Raw genomic sequence first — 21,292 nt, forward strand, 5'->3', positions numbered from 1 at the left:
AACTCACGATGTACTATTTATTTGCATTAAATTATATGTTTCAACGATTGTGTATGGTATTCACATAGCACACGTGCACTTAAATGAAGTGAAACGGTAGAGCTTGTCGATATGGCAAGTCGTTTAAGCATTTATTTGATGTCCTACTAGTGCGCTCATGTACTAGTACGCTCTTTGTCCCCACTAGTAAGAGAATTTGGCATACTCATAGAACGATTGTCTTACAACTGATATTTTTTCCACGACTACCTTCCGCTACTGTGTAAAATTTCTGTGCACTAGAACAACTAGGGCACACTAGTAGAATGACTAGGGCATACTACAAAAAAAACTACATGTTACTAGTAAGTCAAAATTACTCTAGTTGATGTCTGCGTACTACTAGTACTTCTCATGGAGAGCGAGATCTTAACCAGTAGAATCTTACAGTATGTCACTGTCGCTGAATTGTCTACTTGTACGCTCTTGGTCCTCACTACTAAAACAACTCAGTGCACTAGTAAAATGACTAGGGCAGAACTAAGCACTAGTTGACATCAACACACTAGTGAAGCACTACATGCAAACTAGAATAAACTGATTAATAATAATAGAATAAACTGATTAATCATAATAGTAGAACTTTATGTCACAAGTAGTACTTGTAGCTTGCAGTTGTCAACTTGTGCAGTTTTGCCTCACTTGTAACATATAGTTGTTTTACTACTGCGCCCTAGTCGCTCTACTGGTGCATTGAATTGTTCACATACTGCAGTAGTAAGCGCTTTACCCTCACTAGTAAGACATTCAGCGCACTAGTAGAATAAATGTCTTACTATTGATGTTTTTTCTACTACTGTGTTAGTAGAATGACTAGGGTGCACTAGTAGTTGTCAACTAGTGCATTGATTTACCTCACTAGTAACATGTAATTGTTCTACTAGTGTGCCTTGGTTTTTCAAATAGTGTTTTGAATTGTTCAGGTACTTGAACAATCTTTGTCCTCACTAGTAAGACATTTGGCACACAAGTAGAATGACTAGGGTGCACTAGTAGAAGGGCAATGACATTTTTACCACTACTGTATTAGTAGAATTAGTCATTCTACAAGTGCGCTGAATTGTAAATGTACTAGTAGGTTCTTTGTCCTACTAGTAAGACAATTGAGTGCACTTGTAGAACAACCGTCTTTGTTTTTTCCCACTATACTGTCTCACACAACTGTATTAGTCGAACATTTTGTGCCATTTTGTCTCATTAGTGGTTCTACTAGTGAGCTCTAGTTGTTCTATTAGTGTGCTGGATTGTCTACGAACTAGTACTAGCTCTTTGTTCTCATTAGTAAGCGAATTCAGCTGACTATTAGGATGACTAGGGAGCACTAGTAGAACGAATGTCTAACGAGTGAGTCCCCCACACTACTGTATTAGTAGAATGACAAGGGTGCACTAATTGAGGCTTGCCATCTGCCACCCGCCACCCCCCTGCTGCCTGTGCGGTAGCGCATTTCGCACATGCCAATTACCGCCACTGAGTACATGGACAATTCAGCATAGGATATCGAGTAAAAGCTCAAACGACTTGGCCGTTCAGTTGGCGGCATCGCGCGCGCACGTCCGGTAGGTGGTGCAGCGCTCGTGCACGACCCCACTCTGTGCGCATGCGCGTCGCGTCCACTCGCGGACGGACCGAGCGAGGCGATCATCTTCAAGAGGGACACGGTGGGGTTGGGTGGGAGGGGGGGGGAGATGGTACCGGTCCGTGTGATGGTATTTCAAAGGGTAACGGTAACGCGAGCGTTTACGATGAAGCGTGAGATGCAGTGCCGTGCGGCATCACCGTAGAGAGCATCATCATCATCATCATCATCATCACCATCAAAGAGGGAGAAGAGGAGGAGGAGGAGGACTCTCGAGGCTGAACGTGGAGGATGCACCATCACTGACCCACGGATCGTTACCGGGAGGAGCGCGAACACATACGTCCCTTACGGCGAACTAATATTAGCTCGGTTCGGGATCCCCATCTGATGTGAAGCCGCCGGTATGGACGGGTAGGCAGAGGAGGAGGCCGGCGACCATCGGTGCATAACGGAGGAGAGAGCCCGGGGACGTCGAGGAGTAGCAGGATGAATCCAGTGGATGGAGCAGGAGAACCGGGCCCGGACGGCCTGGCGACGGCAGGTATAGGGCGTGTGTTTATCGCCATGATGCCTTCACACATCCGCCCATATTTGTGGAGCACGCTCAGACTACTGTACCGTAGGTAGATGCTACAGGCATATGGTCACATGCCCATTTACGAGTTTTTGTACTCCAAAGCCAACGGGAATGCTGCTCTCTGATTGGCTACCACCTTTTAATTACCGTATTGTAGCAACTGCAACTGACTTCAAGGAGTTCTAATAATGGACTCCTTCGTTGATTTTCACACAGGAGGTTCTAAATTTGATCACATTTGGGAGGGAGCCGTACGGAATGTTTATTTATAGTTCATTGAGAGGCGGCGCGTCTGCAAAGCTGTAAGCACATCCGCCTCACAGTCGTGGAGCTTGGGGTTCAAATCCAGGCTCTGGCTTTGGTGTGTGGGGGGTTTGCATGTTCTTCCTGTGCGTGGGTTTTGTCTGGCCCTCAGTTTTCCTCCCACATTCCCAAAACACTGAAGTTCATTGAAGACTGTAAATTGAAGACTTTTTCCAAGGCTTTAATGGTTGTTGTCTATGTGTCTGTGTCGATGTATGTTGCAATTGGCTAACCCCTACTTCTTGACCACAGTCGGCTGGGATAGCCTCCAGCTCACTCGTGACACTAATGAGAATAAGAAAATGGATGGCTGATCATTCCAGAAGCTATTGGCCACAGAATCCAAGTCAGAGTGAGACAGCTTCATGATGGTTGTTATGTAATCAGGCTAATGAGTCCTGACAGCAAGAGCAACTTTCTCTGAAGGCCTCCACAACACAGTTATTTTGGGCTTGGTACTGATTCAACGTGTGTGTGTAAATCCCTTACTGATGGAATGTCTGCTGCTAAAACTGACAGCTGATGGATTTATCCGGTTGCTAAATGAGTGTTTTAATGATTGCTCCTCAAAGATGCTATCAGGCTGCAAACCTCATTCATGATGACTCACTTAGCTAAACTCCCACACTTCTAAGCAAGTCCGACTGGTCTAATATTAGCCACAGAGCCCAGCATAGACTCGGGCAAAGCCACATTTGGTGCACTAATGTTGGCAGGACAGCTAACGATGTGTCTCGGAATTCCAGGGTCCAGTAAAGCAGAGTGCGTCCGGGCAGGTGACGTCCTGACAGTGCTCAGAGAGAAAGTGGCCTTTGTGTCAGGTAAAGCTCACCGCTAGATCATGGCGACATTTTTGTTTGGTCTGGTCTTTACCCACTTAAATGTCCAGGTGGACGAGACAAACGAGGAGGACCAATCCTCACATTCCCAGCCAGGACCAACCACGAGCGAATAAAACAGGAAGATCTGAGCCGACTGGTCACATACCTGTCAACAATACCAAGGTGCGCTTATCTTCACATCTATCTGCATGTCTGCCTGTCACCGCTGACCGTGTGTCCCTCTCTGTCTCAGCGAGGACGTGCGTGCGCGAGGGTTCACAGTGGTGGTGGACATGCGTGGTAGTAAGTGGGACAGCGTGAAGCCGGTGTTACGTACTTTGCAGGAGTCCTTTTCCTCCAACATCCACATAGCACTGCTCATCAAACCGGAAACCTTTTGGCAGAAACACAAGACCAACCTGGGAAGTGCCAAGCTCAGCTTTGAGGTACTACTATTATTTCATTCTTAATTGGAGTACTAAGGCCAACAAATCCTATGAACGCTACCAAAATGTTTATTACCGACAACCTCAATTTCACTTCCATTGAAGCTAGTTATGAATCCACTATTTTGTCTTCAGACCAGTCTAGTGTCCGTAGAAGGTCTGTCCCGGTTGGTTGACCCTTCTCAATTAACGTCTGACCTTGGTGGCTCACTGGAGTATGATCATGTGGAGTGGACTGAGTTGCGTCTGGGTCTGGAGGAGTTCTCAGGGGCTGCCACACAACTGCTGAGCCAATTGGATCAGCTGGAGGTTGGGCTGACCAGCATACCGGAACCGCAGGATGTGGATGACTCCCGCAAGTGAGGATCCCACTTAGTGATTAACCACCTAGGCTTGCCAGTGTGTGTCAAAAGGACAAAGACAGGGTGGAGGGAACGTTTCCGCAAGAGCATCAGAGGCCACTGTACCATATTGATTGCTGATGGTAACCGTCTCTTACCTCCAGAATCCTTGAGGAACACAATCGTCTCCGTAACACCATCGCCACAGCCCCGATTGACACCCTCAACCGAGAAGGGAGGAGCTTGCTCCAACGCATGCGCCTGGGCCCCTCCCATGGGGACAACTCGAACGAAAGCGGTGGTGGGAGCCATGGCAGCTGGCTGTCAGGTGGGGCTGACTTCCAAAGTGTGGCGCCAAAGGTCTCCTCGCTACTGGACCGTCTCCAGGTTGCTCGTAGTCACCTGCTGCAGAGCTGGAGCGACACGAAGCTCCACCTAGAGCAGGCGCTGCAGTTACACCTTTTTGAGCAGGACGCCACCAAGGTGAGCAGGAGCATTCTGCCCACCAGCGGATGGCGAGTCTTCTGCAAATCACGCTCCATCAAATCATGCCAAATCTTGACCCCCATAGATGTCCGAGTGGATCGCCCACAGTAAGGAGTTGTTCATGCAGACTCTGGTGGAGGTCGGTCAGAACCATCAGCACGCCGTTGACTTGCAAACACAACATCAGCACTTCACCTCAAATGTGATGGTGAGTATGCAAAATCACTTGGCATTGTGTTTAACTGTTCCACCCTTTGCTGATGTCATTGTCTGTGTGTGTGTGTGTGTGTGTATAGAACGGTAGTGTGAATGTCGACAGTGTCGTTACTGTGGCAGCCAGGCTTGCAGAGGCTGGTCACTTTGGTGCAGAAAGGATTGCCACGGTGTCCTCACAGCTACAAGAAGACTGGAAGTTACTGACCGCAGCACTGGAAGAGCGTAGCAACACAATAGCCATGGCAACTGGTTTCCACCAAGGGGCAGAGCAGGTGAATAGTCAGTAGTCAACCAATGATCAATACAGTATATGCTCGCTATTTGTAGGGAATAGGAACTGACCCTGACGTAGATAGCAAAAAACTGTGAGGAATTGTCCCCCACTAAAATGTTTATAATTGCCTCTATTAATAATTTCTAGTTTAAACCTAATACGGCGGCACGGTGGACGACTGGTTAGAGCGTCAGCCTCACAGTTCTGAGGACCCGGGTTCAATCCCCGGCCCCGGCTGTGTGGAGTTTGCATGTTCTCCCCGTGCCTGCGTGGGTTTTCTCCGGGCACTCCGGTTTCCTCCCACATCCCAAAAACATGCATTAATTGGAGACTCTAAATTGCCCGTAGGTGTGCATGTGAGTGCGAATGGTTGTCTGTTTGTATGTGCCCTGCGATTGGCTGGCAACCAGTTCAGGGTGTACCCCGCCTCCTGCCCGATGACAGCTGGGATAGGCTCCAGCACGCCCGCGACCCTAGTGAGGAGAAGCGGCTCAGAAAATGGATGGATGGAACCTAATACAGTATACCACAAACTATGACCCCAAAACACTGTAATGCAATTTCAAACTCATCTTACAACATTCAGAGAGTCTTCAATTAACCTACCATGCATGTTTTTGGGATGTGGGAGGAAACCGAAGTGCCCGGAGAAAACCCACGCAGGCACGGGCAGAAAATGCAAACTCCACACAGGTGGGGCCGGGGATTGAACCCCGGTCATCAGAATTGTGAGGCAGACGCTCTAACGAGTCTTCCACCGTGCCGCCTGCAGAGTATAGGTTCCACAGAAAAAAACTCGAATGGGTGAATTTGTAAAGTGAACCTCTAATAGGCGGTGGCTTACTGTACACCTTCATAGCTTACCTGTTCTGTCCTCCTATCTGGTTGTGTGGGCAGTTCCTTCACAAAGCAGAGGTGTGGCTTCAGACCTATACTGAGGCATCGCTGCCATTAGCAACGGCTGAGCTAGAGGAAGCTGTGAAAAAACACCAGGAGCTGAATGAGGAGATCTCTGCCAACTACACCCAGGTGACTGTTTTTGTGTCAGTGTGTCAATCTGGACATTGGTTTGTTTGTTTTTCTGCTCACTTGTCTGTGTGCAGGTCAGTGAGAGTGGTAAAGCGTTGATGGATGTCCTAAACCGCTGCACAGTGACAGACAACAACGACACGCCACCTAAGCCAGACTTCACTGCCACCACACATGGAATCATGGGAGTTCTGCACCAGGTCATGCAGGTGGAGCCCACTTCCTGTTTCACTATTACTGGTGGGATAGACAGGTGTAGGTTAACTGAGCTCTTTTGCAGGGTCACCATGACCTGGAGAATGCATGGCAACACCGCAAGCTACGCCTCCACCAGCGCCTTCAGCTGTGTGTGTTTCAGCAGGACGTCAGACAGGTGCGATGCGCAGATTTACTGAAATGATGGGACCTGCCTACTTCCCGGCTTGCAACACATTCTTGTCACAATCATGTCTTAATCCATCTGTTGGTCCCTCCCTCCAACTGGGTCAGGTGTTGGACTGGGTGGAGCAGCACGGCGAAGTATTCCTCAACAAGCACAGTGGTGTTGGCAAGTCTCTGCACCGAGCGCGAGCTCTTCAGAAACGCCACGACGACTTTCAGCAAGTGGCTCAGGTGAGTGAAGCTCTCACTATTGTTCATTTTACGTAATGTATGTGTAACACCATGTTCACTGTGCACACGTGTGATCGATGTGTGTGTGTGTGTCAGAACACTTACACCAACGCAGAGAAGCTTCTGGAAGCAGCTGACCAACTAGCTCAGTCCGGCGAATGTGAGGAGGAAGAAATCTACCAGGCGGCCCGAGAATTGGAGCTCCGCATGCAGGTGACCTACCTGGACATGACAATCTCCGGCCAATAAATAGGCATTCAGCACAATGCTTATTTGAGTATTCCTTCCATATCTGCCTTTCATCTAAAAAAAGGTGCAATGATTTATAACAGTGGTCCCCAACCACCCAAAACGTTTTTTTTCTTTTTTCTTTTTGGTGGAGCGGGAGACGGGTACCTCACCACCCCACCCCGTTGTTGATTAGGCCCCAATGAGATTCTCCAGATCGGCAAACTTCGCCACCATGCACCGTCGGCAACCCTCCTCCCATCACTCACCCCCATTGACGAATGTATGTCTGTCCGTAAAATGCATGTATGTACTTGTATGAACTGGTCCGTGACAGAAAAAAGGTTGGGGACCACTAATTTATAAGATCATTAGATTGATATGGAGGGAAAGGAAGGTAACATGCTATGTTTGTGTGTGTTTCTGGAGGCGTTCATTCAGAAGGTGGAACAAAGGAAGATGCTGCTAGACTTGGCTGTGTCTTTCTACACACACACCAAAGAGGTAACATGTCTGTAGGATGTGACTTGAACCTGATGTCTAATAGAATCTCCGTCTCCCACACAGCTGTCGTCGTGGATGGAAGGGCTTCAGAAGCAGCTCTCGGCTGACCTCTGCATTGGTTCTGAATCGGTGGAAGCTCTGCAGACACTCATGAGCCAGCAACAACAGCAGCAGGCCAACACACAGGTGATTGCTTATGTCTGACCTCAGACCAGAACACTAACCCTCTCACAAAAGCCCAACATCCCGTCCACCTCTGACCCCGACTTCTAACAGTCACATTAACCCGGCCTCTAACCCTGCCCCGCAGGAGGCTGCAATGAGTGTCATCAGAGAAGGGGAAGACCTCATCCTGCAACTCAGGTAGCGTAGAGAGCCTAGATGCGTTAGATTCACGGCTCATTGCTGCATGGTTTGCCAGGGTTGGGGCGCCTACTTCCCTCATTAGGCTGGCTCGGGGTCAATGTACAGTAGTATTGTTGCTCATGCGTTTGTTTGATTTTTGATGTTAGCGCACAGGTGATTCCTGGAGGTGAATTACAAAGTTAATGGAGTGTGTATTTGTTTTAGGCCCCAAGGCAGCTCAGTGGCCCATGTGGAGTCGGTGCTGCAGCAACTGGAGGAGTTTCACGTTCAGCTGGAGGAAGTTTTCCATCAGAGGAAGATCCGATTGGACGTTTACCTGCAATTGCGTATTCTACAACAGTGCATATTGGAGGTACATTTTGTGGCATTCCAAAATGACAGTTAAATTCTTAAACCTTCCAGTTGTTGTTCAAGGATGTGTATGTACTGTTTCCCAGGTAACCGGTGAGATGGATGCCTGGAAGCAGGAGCTGCAAAAACAATCCCAGGACCTTTCTGCTGAGAAGCGGCTATCTGAAACAAACCAAGACAAGCAAGCACTCGGGCCATCACGGCTAGCTGAAGCTAGCCCAGAGGCCCTTACGTTAGCACAGCAACGCATTCACAGGTATACACTTCGGTGTTATGTCAAAGGGGGGAAAGTGTCCGCTAGAGCTTGCTATTTAAGATTTTGATTGATTGATCTACAGGCACATGGAACGGAGGCTCGCAGTGAACAACATGACCTATGAGGTTGTACAGCAAGGTCACGACCTTCAGCAATACATCAGCGAGGTCCAAGCAACAGGTGAGTCCTTTGGTTGCTTGCTTTGTTCCTTCAAAAGGTCATTAGACCAAACGTGTCGTAAAGTGCAAGCTGTTATGCTGAGAAATGGCAGAACCAACAAAATGGACTAAAGAATCCCATGGCTGAATCAGAATCAGAATCAGAATCATCTTTATTTGCCAATTATATCAAAAAGACACAAGGAATTTGTCTCCGGTAGTTGGAGCCGCTCTAGTACGACAACAGACCGCCATTTGACAAAAAAATACTTTTGAGACACAAATTCATAAAACTCAGTACAGAGAGTCACTGAACAATGAAAGGTTACCGGTAATGTGGTAGTGCTGATATAATTTTTTATTTTTTTTTGCAAATGATGTAGTCCTTGAGCAATTTAGAGCAGGAAAGGAATAATCTGGCACAGTAACAATTGTGCACATGGTGCAAAGGCATAACTTTTGTTTGCAGTTTAAAGTGATAATAGTGGGATAAATAAAGTGGGATAATTATAATAAATTAAAGTGGGATAATCTGGAACAATGACAAATGGTGCAGATACTTCTCAAGCACATGAGTGGCCAGTATAGGTCAACAACAGATATGCAAATCGTGCAGAGTGACGAGACTACTACAGTGAGTGCATGAATAATGTAGAAGTGTCCCTACGGAGACGTAAACACAATCTCAAGACAAAATTGGCAGCATGTTACAATGGAATTGTAAGTTAACAGTTTAAGAACTTGATGGCAAGAGGGAAGAAGCTGTTGGAATGTCTGCTGGTTTTAGTTTGCATTGATAAATAGCGCTTACCTGAGGGAAGGAGCTGGAAAAGGTTGTGACCAAGATGTGGAGGGTCCATGAGGATTTTGCATGCTCTTGTCTTAGTTCTGTCAACGTGCAAGCCCTCAAGGGTGGGTAGGGGATGTACCAATGATCCCACAGTATTGATTTTCTGTTGCACTCGGAGTTTGTCCTTTTTTGTGGCAGCACCAAACCGGACTATGATGGATGAACATGGGACTGATTCAATGACTGCTGTGTAGAGCTGCTTCAACAGCTCCTGTGGCACAAGAAGTACATCCTCTGCTGGGCCTTTTTGAGGATGGAGTTGATGTTGGTCTCCCACTTCAAGTGCTGAGATACTAATTCCCAGGAGCTTGAATGTCTCGACGTTGACACAGGGCAGTTGGACAGCGTGAGGGGCAGCTGTGGAAAAGGCTGCCTCCTGAAGTCCACGATCATCTCTGCAGTCTTTAGCGTGTTCAGCTCCAGGTTGTGTCGGCCACACCACAGCTCCAGCTGCTCCACTTCCTGTCGATAACCAGACTCGTGACCATCTTTAATGTGGCTGATGACTTTGGTGTTGTCAGCAAACTTCAGGAGTTTGACAACTGGGTGCGTTGGGGTGCAGTCGTTCGTATAGAGAGAGAAGAGCAGCGGAGAGAGGACACATCCTTGGGACTGATGGTGCGTCTGGATGAGGTGGTGTTCCCCAGCCTCAGCTTCGGGGAGCTCTAAAACCACTAGCAAATGGGAGACGAGACGCTAAGGTGGAGAAACTTCGAGGAGAGGAGTTTGGAGATGATGGTGTTGAACACAGAGCTGAAATCCACGAGCAGGATCCTCGCGTAGGCTCCCACGCTGTCGAGGTGTTATAGGATGAAGTGCAGTCCCATGTTGACTGCGTCATCCACAGACCTGTTTGGTTGGTAGGTAAACTGCAGGGGGTCCAGCAGGGGTCCTGTGACGCTCTTGAGGGGGTCCAGCATGAGGCGTTCAAATAACTCCATGACCACAGATGTCAGGGCGACAGGACTGTAGTCATTCAGATCCGAGATTAAGGTTTCTTTGGGACTGGGATGATGGTGGAGCGTTTGAAACGGAATGGTACTTCAAACAGTTCCAGAGAGCTATTGAAGATCTCTGTGAAGACTGGAGCGAGCTCATCCACGCAGATGGGGACACGAGGTCTTGGCCTGCCCCTTTGTTGATGTTTTGTTGTTTGAAAATACGTCTCACATCCTGCTCGTGGATAGTCAACACAGAAGGGGGAGTCATAGGTGTGATGGTGGTCGGTGGTGCGCCTGGGAGGGAGTGGGGTGTGAAAGTGTGCTTTTCAAATCTGCAGTAGAAGGTGTTCAAGTCGTCAGCTAGTCCTTTATTGTTCTCTGCTTGGGGGGTGGTCGATTGTAGTTGGTTAACGATTATAATCCACGCCAGACTGACTTAGAGTTGTTAGCAGTAAACTGTTTTTTCCATCTTTTCTGCATAATATCTCTTTGCGATGTTAATTTCAACAGCTGGTTTCTAGCTTGATCGTACAGGCTCTATCCCCACTTCGATAGTGTCCTGTTTAGCCTTGATTGACACATCTCTTCAATTTAGAATGGACATTTCAATTAGTTTCTAGATAGGAAAACCAGAGTGTCAGTCCCGCTGAAAACCGGAGTGACAATAAACACTTGTCAGGAAGGAAGACAATTTGCCCAACCCATGCAACATGTGCATTATGGACATTTTACTTTCTTCCTCGTGGTGTTCAGCAGGGGTTACTTCAGGGGAACACTTGCAACTCCTGGTGTTGCAGACTTTGCAAGGGGTACTTTTCCTCCTGCATCCACATAGGACGACACATCAAACCTGAACAAAAACTGTCAAGTCAAACTCCCACTTTGATTGATTGATGGATTAATTTTATTGAGCATATCAACACATAAGTTATTCATAATAACAAAGAAAATTTAAAGGAAATCAAAAAAAGCATCAATAGATGTCTTCGTTCAGCAGTTTACATGTTCAAAGGGAGTAGGAAGAAGTAATAAACTTATCTAGTTCTACCCCTTGTTGATCAATGTTAATGTTAAATGTTAATACTCCATCCAGCCATCCATTTTCTGTACCGCTTTATCCTCACAAGGGTCGCGGGTGTGCTGGAGCCTATCCCAGCTATATTCGGGAAGGAGGCGGGTACACGCTCAACTGGTCGCCAGCCAATCGCAGACGTTAATACTCAATGTTGTTAAATGTTAATACTCAATACATTATTCATATACCGTGATGTAAACCAAAAGAAAAGAAAACAATGCTAAAAAAACATACCCGCTATCATTTAACCCTTGTATTCCTACATACACAGTTATACATGATATTTTCGTTACACTCAAGATAACACATCCGGAAGTTATGACAGTTCTGGAATTTCTCATATTTATACCTAAGTTATTTATATTTTTTAGTGACATATTTTGAAACCTCTTTCATTTTATTTTTCAGTTTTTCACTTCTGTTTCATAATTGTTCCATAGCTTAACGCCTTGAACCAAAACATACCTTTGCTTTATGTTTGTTCTTGTCTTGGATTTTTTTGGAGACACTTCTACTGTTCAAGCCATGACAACTCTCTCTGACTTCGAACAGCTTCTGAATATTGTGGCAAACTAGGTTATTGTGTACTTTGTACATTATTTGTGCTGTTTTGAATTCAACTAGGTCATAGAATTTGAGAGTGTTTAATTAGATAGATGGTGGATTGGTTGGCTTCAATTAATTTGATCAATTGACAATTCGTATCCCATCCCACAATATCTTCCCATGGGCTCACCACCTGTGGGAAGGGCCAAAGGGGTCGGGTGCAGTGTAAACTGGGCGGTGGCCGAAGGCAGGGACCTTGGCGATCCGATCCCCGGCTACAGAAGCTGGGTCTAGGGACGTGGAATGTTACCTCTCTGGCAGGCAAGGAGCCCGAGCTGGTGTGTGAGGTTGAGAAGTTACGACTAGATATAGTCGGGCTCCACACACAGCTTGGGCTCTGGTACCAGTCCTCTTGAGAGTGGTTGGACTCTCTTCCACTCTGGAGTTGCCCCCGGTGAGAGGCGCCGAGCAGGTGTGCCTATGCACCAAACTGCAGTTCAGAGTACCCACCCTTTTTGGAGTCCTTGGAAGGGATGCTGGAGAGCGCTCCCGCTGGGGATTCCACCGTTCTGCTGGAGGACTTCAATGCTCACGTGGGCAATGACAGTGAGACCTGGAAGGGCGTGATTGGGAGGAACGGCCTCCCCAATCAGAAAGCGAGCGGTGTTCTGTTATTGGAGTTCTGTGCTCATCACGGATTGTCCATAACGAACACCATGTTCAAGCATAAGGGTGTCCACACATGCACTTGGCACCAGGACACCCTAGGTCGCAGTTCGATGATCGACTTTGTGGTCATGTCATCTGACTTGCGGCCGCATGTCTTGGACACTCAGGTGAAGAGAGGGGCGGGGCTGTCAACTGATCACCATCTGGTGGTGAGTTGGCTCCGATGGTGGGGGAAGATGCCGGTCCGACCTGGCAGACCCAAATGTATTGTGAGGGTCTGCTGGGAACGTCTGGCAGAATCCCCTGTCAGAAGAAGTTTCAACTGCCACCTCCGGCAGAACATCCACGTCTCAGGGGAGTCGGGGGACATTGAGTCCGAGTGGAACATGTTCCGCACCTCTATTGCCGAGGCGGTCGACCGGAGCTGTGGCCGTAAGGTAGTCGGTGCCTGTCGTGGCGGCAATCCCCGAACCCGTTGGTGGACACCAACGGTGAGGGATACCGTCAAGCTGAAGAAGGAGTCCTATCGGGCCTTTTGGGCCTGTGGGAACCTGAGCCAGCTGATGGGTACCGGCTGGCCAAGTGGAATGCAGCTTTGGTGGTCAATGAAGCAAAAACTCGGGTATGGGAGGAGTTCGGTAAGGCCATGGAGAAAGACTTCCGGACGGCTTCGAGGAAATTCTGGTCCACCATCCGGCGTCTCAGGAGGGGAAAGCAGTTCACCACCAACACTGTGTATAGTGGGGATGGCGCGCTGCTGACCTTGACTCGGGACATTGTGAGTCGGTGGGGAGAATACTTTGAGACCTTCTCAACTCCACCGACACGCCTTCCCATGAGGAAGCAGAGTCTGGGTTCTCTGAGGCGGGCTCTCCTGTCTCTGGTGTTGAGGTCACCGAGGTGGTTAAAAAGCTCCTCGGTGGCAAGGCCCCGTGGGTGGATGAGATTCGCCCGGAGTTCCTAAAGGCTCTGGATGTTGTGGGGCTGTCCTGGTTGACACGCCTCTGCAACATCGCGTGGACATTGGGGACAGTGCCTCTGGATTGGAAGATTGGGGTGGTGGTCCCCCTTTTAAGAAGGGGGACCGGAGGGTGTCTTCCAACTACAGGGGGATCACACTCCTCAGCCTCCCCGGTAAGGTCTATTCAGGGGTGCTGGAGAGGAGGGTCCATCGGGAAGTCGAATCTCAGATTCAGGAGGAGCAGTGTGGTTTTCGTCCTGGCCTGAACAGTGGACCAGTTCTACACCCTCGGCAGGGTCCTCGAGGGTGCGTGGGAATTCGCCCAACCAGTCTACATGTGTTTTGACTTGGAGAAGGCGTTCGACTGTGTCCCTCGGGGAGTCCTGTTGGGGGTGCTTCGGGAGTATGGGGTACCGAACCCCCTGATACGGGCTGTTCGGTCCCTGTACGACCGGTGTCAGAGCTTGGTCCGTATTGCCGGCAGTAAGTCAGACTCGTTTCCGGTGATGGTTGGACTCTGCCAAGCCTGCACTTTGTCACCGATTCTGTTAATAACTTTTATGGACAGAATTTCGAGGCGCAGCCGAGGGATAGAGGGGGTCTGGTTTGGTGGCCTCAGAATTGCATCTCTGCTTTTTGCAGATGATGTGGTTATGTTGGCTTCATCAAGCCATGATCTCCAACTCTCACTGGAGCAGTTCGCAGCCTAGTGTGAAGCGGCTGGGATGAGAATCAGCACCTCCAAATCTGAGACCATGGTCCTCAGTCGGAAAAGGGTGGCATGCCCTCTCCGGGTTGGGGATGAGATCCTGCTCTAAGTGGAGCAGTTCAAGTATCTTGGGGTCTTGTTCACGAATGAGGGAAGAATGGAACGGGAGATCAACAAGCGGATCGGTGCAGCGTCTGCAGTGATGCAGACTTTGTATCGGTCCGTTGTGGTGAAGAAGGAGCTCAGCCGAAGCTCTCGATTTACCGGTCAATCTACGTTCCTACCCTCACCGATGGTCACGAGCTGTGGGTCGTGACCGAAACAACAAGATCCCGGATACAAGCGGCCAAAATGAGTTTCCTCCGCAGGGTGTCCGGGCTCTCCCTTAGAGACAGGGTGAGAAGCTCCGTCATCCGGGAGGATCTCAGGGTAGAGCCGTTGCTCCTCCACATCGAGAGGAACCAGATGAGGTGGCTGGGGCATCTGATTCGGATGCCTCCCGGACGCCTCCCCCGGTGAGGTGTTCCGGGCACGTCCCACCGAAAGGAGTCCCCGGGGACGACCCATGACACGCTGGAGAGACTATGTCTCTCGGCTGGCCTGGGAACGCCTCGTGATCCCCTTGGAAGAGCTGGATGAAATGGCTGCGGAGAGGTAATTTTGGGCATCCCTGCTAAAGCTGCTGCCCCCTCGACCCGACCTGGGATAGAAAATGGATGGATGGATGAATGGATGGACAATTTGTATAACCCTTTCTAGCTTGAAAACAGACTGAGAATTTGTTTTGTAGGTATTACCCCATATCGCCACACAATAGGTCAGTTATGGCAGTAACAAAGAGCAATATAATGTGTATAATGATTTCTTATTCAGAACTTTCTTGGTTAAAGGGGACCTACAATTATTGAATTTTTTTCTTTTGACATTATCTATATGTGACTTCAAGCATAGTTTTGCATCAATACTCCTCTAAGAAATTTATTTTCATTCACTCTTCTTATTTCGATTGAATTGACAATCATTTTGACTTGGTGTTTGATGTGGCTAGTGCCAAAAACTGTCAACTTTGTTTTGTTTCAATTCAACGATAATTTCTTAGTGTCAAACCAGTTTTTTATGTATTTAATTCATTTTCCACAGTATTCAAAAGCTGCTAGAGTTCTACTCCAGAGCAGTATAGAGTTGTGTCATCAGCGAATAGGCAAATATACTGGACTTGAAATACAATATGAATAGTTAAGGGACTATTGGGGGACCCCATGACTTAGCCAACTGTTCTGATTCAACATTGTTAAACTGCACATACTGATATTTATCATCTAGTTAACTTTACATCTATTTAAATGGCAAACCTCTTATGCCGTATTGCTATTATGTATTCATTAATATAGTTTGATCTGTAGTATCAAGACCTTTTAGTCTCAGAAAATCCATCCATCATCCATCCATTTTCTGTACTGCTCATCCTCACTCGGGTCACAGGCGTGTTGGAGCCTATCCCAGCTATCTCCGGGCGAGAGAGTACACCCTGAACTGGTCGCCAGCCAATCGCAAGGCACATATAAACAAACAACCATTCGCACTCACATTCACACCTATGGGCAATTTAGAGTCTTCAATCAATCGACCACGCATGTTTTTGGGATGTGGGAGGAAACCGGAGTGCACGGAGAAAACCCACGCAGGCACGGGGAGAACATGCAAACTCCACACAGGCGACGCCGGGACTTCAACCCCGGTCCTCAGAACTGTGAGGCAGATGTGCTAACCAGTCTTTCAGTGTGCACCAGTCAAAGAAAATCAACTGTAAATTCTTTATTATTTATACTAGTAGCTATTGCTTCAACAAGTTCCATCACTACCATCGAGGTGGTCCTTTTTGCTCTAAAGCCATATTCGTTTTCACATAAGTAATTGTGTTTCTCAATAAATCTGTCCAATTTGAAGGACAAGTTACATATATATGTGAATGGTTGCAATACATATTCTATAATACATTTTACTAATGCCATGTCGATATTAAAGAAATCAACGAGCCTTTTATTGTTTAGTGTTTTTACAACATTGAATACGTCTGTATCATTTATAGCATTAAGTAACATGGAGGAGAAGACTTGGTGGACTTTGGCTGGCCTCTGTCACTTGTTCTGTTCTCAACTTCTGCCCATTTTCCATATTGCTTGTTCTCATTAAGTTCACAGGCGAGATATACCCTATCCCAGCTCACTTTGGGTGAGAGGTAGCGTACATTGGTCGCCAACCACCATCACACTCACTTACAGAATTGCATGTATGAAATCAGAGTACCTGGATAAAACTGTTCATCAACTTTATAGAGATAATTTCTAGATGCAGTCAAGGCCTTGAGGGCTGGTGGATTAAGGATGCCATCTCTGCTATTGGTAGATAATTTGGTCCTGATGACCTCATCAAAGAGTGACCTTCAGTGTTAGGAAGGTTCTTAATTTAGTGTGCAGTCAAGGGGATTAAAAACAAAACCTCCAAATCGGAGTCCTTGGTTTTCACTTAGAAAAGTGAGCTTCTTGTGCCAAGTGGGACGCTGCCTCGGGGCAGATCTATTCTATGACTGGGTGACACTATGTCTCACCGCTGGGAATGCCTCAGGGTTCCCTGGGGACAGGGATCTCTGGGCATCCTTGCCTCAATTTCTGCACCTGCCTTCTGGACCCTGATAAGCAGAAGAAAATGGATGGATGTTTTCTATGTACTGGTTTGTTCTTTGGTTTCCTTCATACTTCCTCAAGTGACCGTCTTCTCATTTTATTCTGAACTGTATGGTCTATATCCCTTTATCTTTAAGGTGAATTAGCAGCTTTGTGTTTCTTGTGTTGGGTTCTTTTGCGTTTTCTGAAGTGTATTTTTTGTCAGAATAGCAGGCGCCACGTGAATGCTGTTACTTTGAGGTTGACAGAGGTTGGTTACTGAGGTGGGGGTCATGAAGCACCTGTACAGCTTTTTACTTTGGAGCTTGAAGACACTTGAAACATCTATTCGATACAATTACGAGTACAATTATTGAAGAGAATAGAACTATATGGAACAAATTGTGATAGAGTAGAATATGATACAGTTATACAGAGTGGCTGATGTAAGTCTGCTTGCTTCAGTAACATACAGATGATTTAAGGGTGGGGGGGGGTTAGAGGAGGATAATGGGGGCAGGAGAAAGGGGGATGGGGTAGCCATGGAAACTGCACTCAGCTGGTCCCCATGGAAACCGGCTCATTGACTTTGCCATTGATACACGCACACATTCAGTAAGCACATGATTGGAGATTGCGCAATTTTATTAATGTACTTGAATTTCATTGGGGCATTCTATTTTTCTATTTTTTGTCATGCATATGCACATGTATGCATGTTTCTGTGTCTGCCTGTATGTGTCCGTATGTGTGTCAGGAATTGAGCTGTCAGAGGTGGAGGGCGATCTCTCTTCTCAGGTGGAGGAGCTGCAACGCGTAATGCTGGACAAACAGAAGGAACTGCAGCAGATTGCAGATCACACTCACACACACCTGGAGCAGAACCTGCAGCTTAGACACCTGCAGAACCAGGTCAAACAGGTAAGACACACTCACATACACACACACATACCGGTCAAACACGTAACACACACATGAAAATCAAATGGGTCACACAAACACACTTGCAGGCCGAAGATACAACACACACCCCTTTGGTTCTGATCCATGTGCGATGATCAGGTGCTCGGTTGGATCACTGAGGGCGAGGTCATGTTGTCATCCTGCATGCTGAACTCCAGCTGTTTGTCGGAAGCTGAACAGTTGCAGAGGGAACATGAGCGCCTCCAACAGGCCATAGAGGTTACTACACACACACACACACACACAACTAAGGGCATAGTATCTGCATTGGGGAACAGCTAACTGGTGTTATGTCCAGGCTCTCCTACATGCTGACTCCCTGCAGAGGACCCACCAGGTGGCGCTGGCTCTACAGCAGAGAGCAGAACTGCTAGTCAGGTTTGTCTATAGACATACTGTATATTAGGGGTTGAACAACTAAAGTTCTTTTGAAATAGACTATTATGTGATTGATGAAAGTCGAGTCAAAGTTGAATAATCGGTGACGTCATTGATATTTTTTTCAGCACAGCACAGCGGTTTCCAAATTTTTTTGCACAACGGACTGGTTTCACATGAAGACACATTTTGACGGACAAGCATAGAAACAAAGTCGCTGTCCGTGCATTATCAGACTTAGCATTTAGCAGTGACGAAGATGGGGTTTCACTTCGCGGGTCTGCCCTCATTCTTCACCGCCAGTCCTGTGGTCCTGCTCGTGTGAATATTTTAAGACAAGTGGCAATCGAAATAGCCTAAGCTAGAGAGGCTAACCGCTATTCTCGTCCACAACCATCATATTTCGTACTCTCTGACCCGTGTAGATGTATGAAGACTGTGTCACCTTCTTAGCGGGACATTGTGCTGCTGAGTTATAGTCAAACGATGGCAGCAGACGGGCAAGTCGAAAGTCCTCTGTAAATTGGCCAATTTGAACACAAGATGCCAAAAACACGTGGTTAGTCGACTTCAAGCTTTAAACGTCAATGCAGAGTAGTAAAGTCAACTCTTCGACTTGTCAGTTAATTTGTTCAAACCCTACTGTATATACAAAGACGTATAAGCGGCAATCTACAAAGTGCACAAAGTTAATACTTTATCTTGGAGAAAGTTACATAGTATGAGAAAATGTAGCTAAACAGCTAACAGCAATCGCAGTTTGTATTTCATTAAATGGGAACGACTTCTTTTTGTTGGACGCTGGTTTCATCGCAGAAATTGACAGTATTATGCACATATGTATACGTATTACCCACAAGGTCAGCAAATTGTAATTGTAGAATGATGTTATGATGGCCAAATACAATCAAAATTCATTGTTCAACTTCAGTCCTAATCTCAGGAGACCTGAGTTTGAGTATATGTTTGGTACATCTCAATGCAGCACACAAGCTCCCCTCTGCCACATCCAAAATGGCGGCAAAGTAGACGCAGGATTCAAAGCTCAAGTGTCTTTATACAGTATCAATGTCTATGGATTTGTCCCTGTGCCACTTGTTTGTTTGTTTTACCCAAAACACTGACCCCTTTTCTAGGTCAGGCCACTATGATCCAGATGCAGTGAGGTCCTGTGCACAGACGGTGGCGCTGCATTGGCAGACACTCATGCTGCGGATCGAAGACCGACTCAAACTGGTCAACGCATCTGCCGCCTTCTACAGAACATCGCAACAGGTAAGCAGAAATTTATCCTCCTGTTAACTTATCAGTGGTGGCAAGTAATGAAGTACAAATACTTTGTTAATGCTCTCACGCTGCACTTGAGTTTTTTTCTTTCTTTTTTTTTACTATTATTTTTTTCAACCTACATGGGTCATGACACGTAGCAAAAAGGATGTAAATAGACAGAGGTAAAGTCTGCCACAGTTAACTTGAGATTTTGACTAATTGACTGAGATCTTGGGGACTTATAAGGTGAAATGTAAACCAAGCAGTATTAACAACAATAACGGGATAAATTTGGCAAGATATTCTCCATTATTAGAATAGTTTGATTTTGTTGGCTACAATTATGATTTGTGGGGAATGTGTTGTCTTGCCTCACCCAGAGTGAGCTGGGATAGGCTCCAGAACTCCCGTGACCCTAGTGAGGATAAGCTGTATGGAAATGGGTGGATGGATGGTGTTGTCTTGTGCGATCCTGAAAAAAAACACACGCTTCTAGCGTTAAAAAATTAGCTGTCTACATTAATGTAAAAAAAAAAAAAAAAAAAAAAACTCACAGAGGTAAGGTGTATTTTTCAATTGTTATCACTACCTAATTTAGTTTCTGCAGTGTATGTGGGCAAACAAATGTCAGTACTGTGTGTCGAGAGCATTTCAGTATTGAGTGGGAGAGCGTTTGGGTAGTGTGTGTGAGCAAAAAAAAATAAAAAATGTCAGTTTTGAGTGTGAGAACATTTCAATAGAATGTGAGCAAAAAAAAAAGTCAAGACTGTGTGAATATTTCAACAGTGAGAGCTTTTCAGTAGTGTGTGTGAGAGTGTTTCAGTAATAAGTGTGAGAGCATTTTAGTAGTGTGTGTGAGTGAAAACAAATAGTAGTAGTTGTGAAAACATTTCAGTAGAGAGCATTTCAATGGTGTGTGAACATAAAAAGTGTCACTAGTGTTTGTGAGAGGTAATGCGGAATTTTGTCCTCCACTGGTCGTCATAGTAAACTGTGTGGGCACTTTTATTATGCAGGTATGCGGTGTGCTGGAGAGTTTGGAGCAGGAGTACCGCAGGGAGGAGGACTGGTGCGGGGGTGGAGACAGACAGCCTGAGCATCTCCTGCCTCTCATTAGCAAACACATGGAGCAGAAGGAGGCCTTTCTTAAGGTGTTGTAGAAAGCAGTGTTCTCAATCAGGGGTTCCCAGACTCCCGGTGGTCTGTGTGCTTATTGATATATAATATTGATATATATTTATATATAATAGCAATAATGTGCAATAAAGTAGTATTTCTTCCCATTTTAATAAAGTTCTCGCCGGAAAGGGGCACCTAGACCCAAAAGGTTTCAGAGCCCCTGATGTAAAGTAAAATTTTAAGATACTTGCCAGCTGTAATGAAACGTCCGTCACTTTCGTGTCTCTATGGAAACAGGCCTGCACGCTTGCAAGAAGGAACGCGGAGGTTTTCCTCAAGTACATCCACCGCAACAGTGTCACCATGGCGAATATCTCTGGCCACAATGTCACCGTATCGGGGGTTACTGAGGTGACTGGGCACTCACGGGTACCAGAACAACAGGTTAAAGGTAACACACACGCACACACAAAAAATCACTCACGCACAAAACACACACATACACACACACGAAGACACACACACACTCCCTCACTCACACACACTCATACACACACATG

At 46.7% G+C, this 21,292-nt stretch overlaps 1 protein-coding gene across 6 annotated transcripts in view; it reads left to right on the forward strand.

The window, feature by feature from the left end:
* The first annotated feature begins 1,704 nt into the window (after positions 1 to 1,704).
* LOC133406397 (kalirin-like) overlaps positions 1,705 to 21,292 on the forward strand; it is a 50,415-nt gene continuing 30,827 nt past the window's right edge. For 2 of the 6 annotated variants that reach the window (XM_061683979.1, XM_061684006.1), the window contains exons 1-25: positions 1,705 to 2,162; positions 3,248 to 3,322; positions 3,391 to 3,505; positions 3,576 to 3,768; positions 3,904 to 4,127; positions 4,274 to 4,592; positions 4,681 to 4,803; positions 4,892 to 5,083; positions 5,983 to 6,114; positions 6,189 to 6,323; positions 6,395 to 6,487; positions 6,604 to 6,726; positions 6,823 to 6,939; positions 7,384 to 7,458; positions 7,522 to 7,644; positions 7,769 to 7,821; positions 8,029 to 8,176; positions 8,262 to 8,431; positions 8,514 to 8,611; positions 17,761 to 17,924; positions 18,066 to 18,185; positions 18,265 to 18,344; positions 19,481 to 19,619; positions 20,630 to 20,764; positions 21,030 to 21,183. In XM_061683979.1, coding sequence (XP_061539963.1) covers positions 2,108 to 2,162; positions 3,248 to 3,322; positions 3,391 to 3,505; positions 3,576 to 3,768; positions 3,904 to 4,127; positions 4,274 to 4,592; positions 4,681 to 4,803; positions 4,892 to 5,083; positions 5,983 to 6,114; positions 6,189 to 6,323; positions 6,395 to 6,487; positions 6,604 to 6,726; positions 6,823 to 6,939; positions 7,384 to 7,458; positions 7,522 to 7,644; positions 7,769 to 7,821; positions 8,029 to 8,176; positions 8,262 to 8,431; positions 8,514 to 8,611; positions 17,761 to 17,924; positions 18,066 to 18,185; positions 18,265 to 18,344; positions 19,481 to 19,619; positions 20,630 to 20,764; positions 21,030 to 21,183 — 3,355 coding nt within the window. In that variant the 5' untranslated portion in view covers positions 1,705 to 2,107. Of the gene's footprint in view, positions 2,163 to 3,247; positions 3,323 to 3,390; positions 3,506 to 3,575; positions 3,769 to 3,903; positions 4,128 to 4,273; positions 4,593 to 4,680; positions 4,804 to 4,891; positions 5,084 to 5,982; positions 6,115 to 6,188; positions 6,324 to 6,394; positions 6,488 to 6,603; positions 6,727 to 6,822; positions 6,940 to 7,012; positions 7,040 to 7,073; positions 7,238 to 7,383; positions 7,459 to 7,521; positions 7,645 to 7,768; positions 7,822 to 8,028; positions 8,177 to 8,261; positions 8,432 to 8,513; positions 8,612 to 17,760; positions 17,925 to 18,065; positions 18,186 to 18,264; positions 18,345 to 19,480; positions 19,620 to 20,629; positions 20,765 to 21,029; positions 21,184 to 21,292 lie in introns of those variants that run through there. The other 4 variants (XM_061683988.1, XM_061683997.1, XM_061684024.1 and 1 more) reach the window with 4 other exon arrangements.

The sequence above is a fragment of the Phycodurus eques genome, chromosome 1 (assembly GCF_024500275.1).
Source record: "Phycodurus eques isolate BA_2022a chromosome 1, UOR_Pequ_1.1, whole genome shotgun sequence".
NCBI lineage: Eukaryota > Metazoa > Chordata > Actinopteri > Syngnathiformes > Syngnathidae > Phycodurus > Phycodurus eques.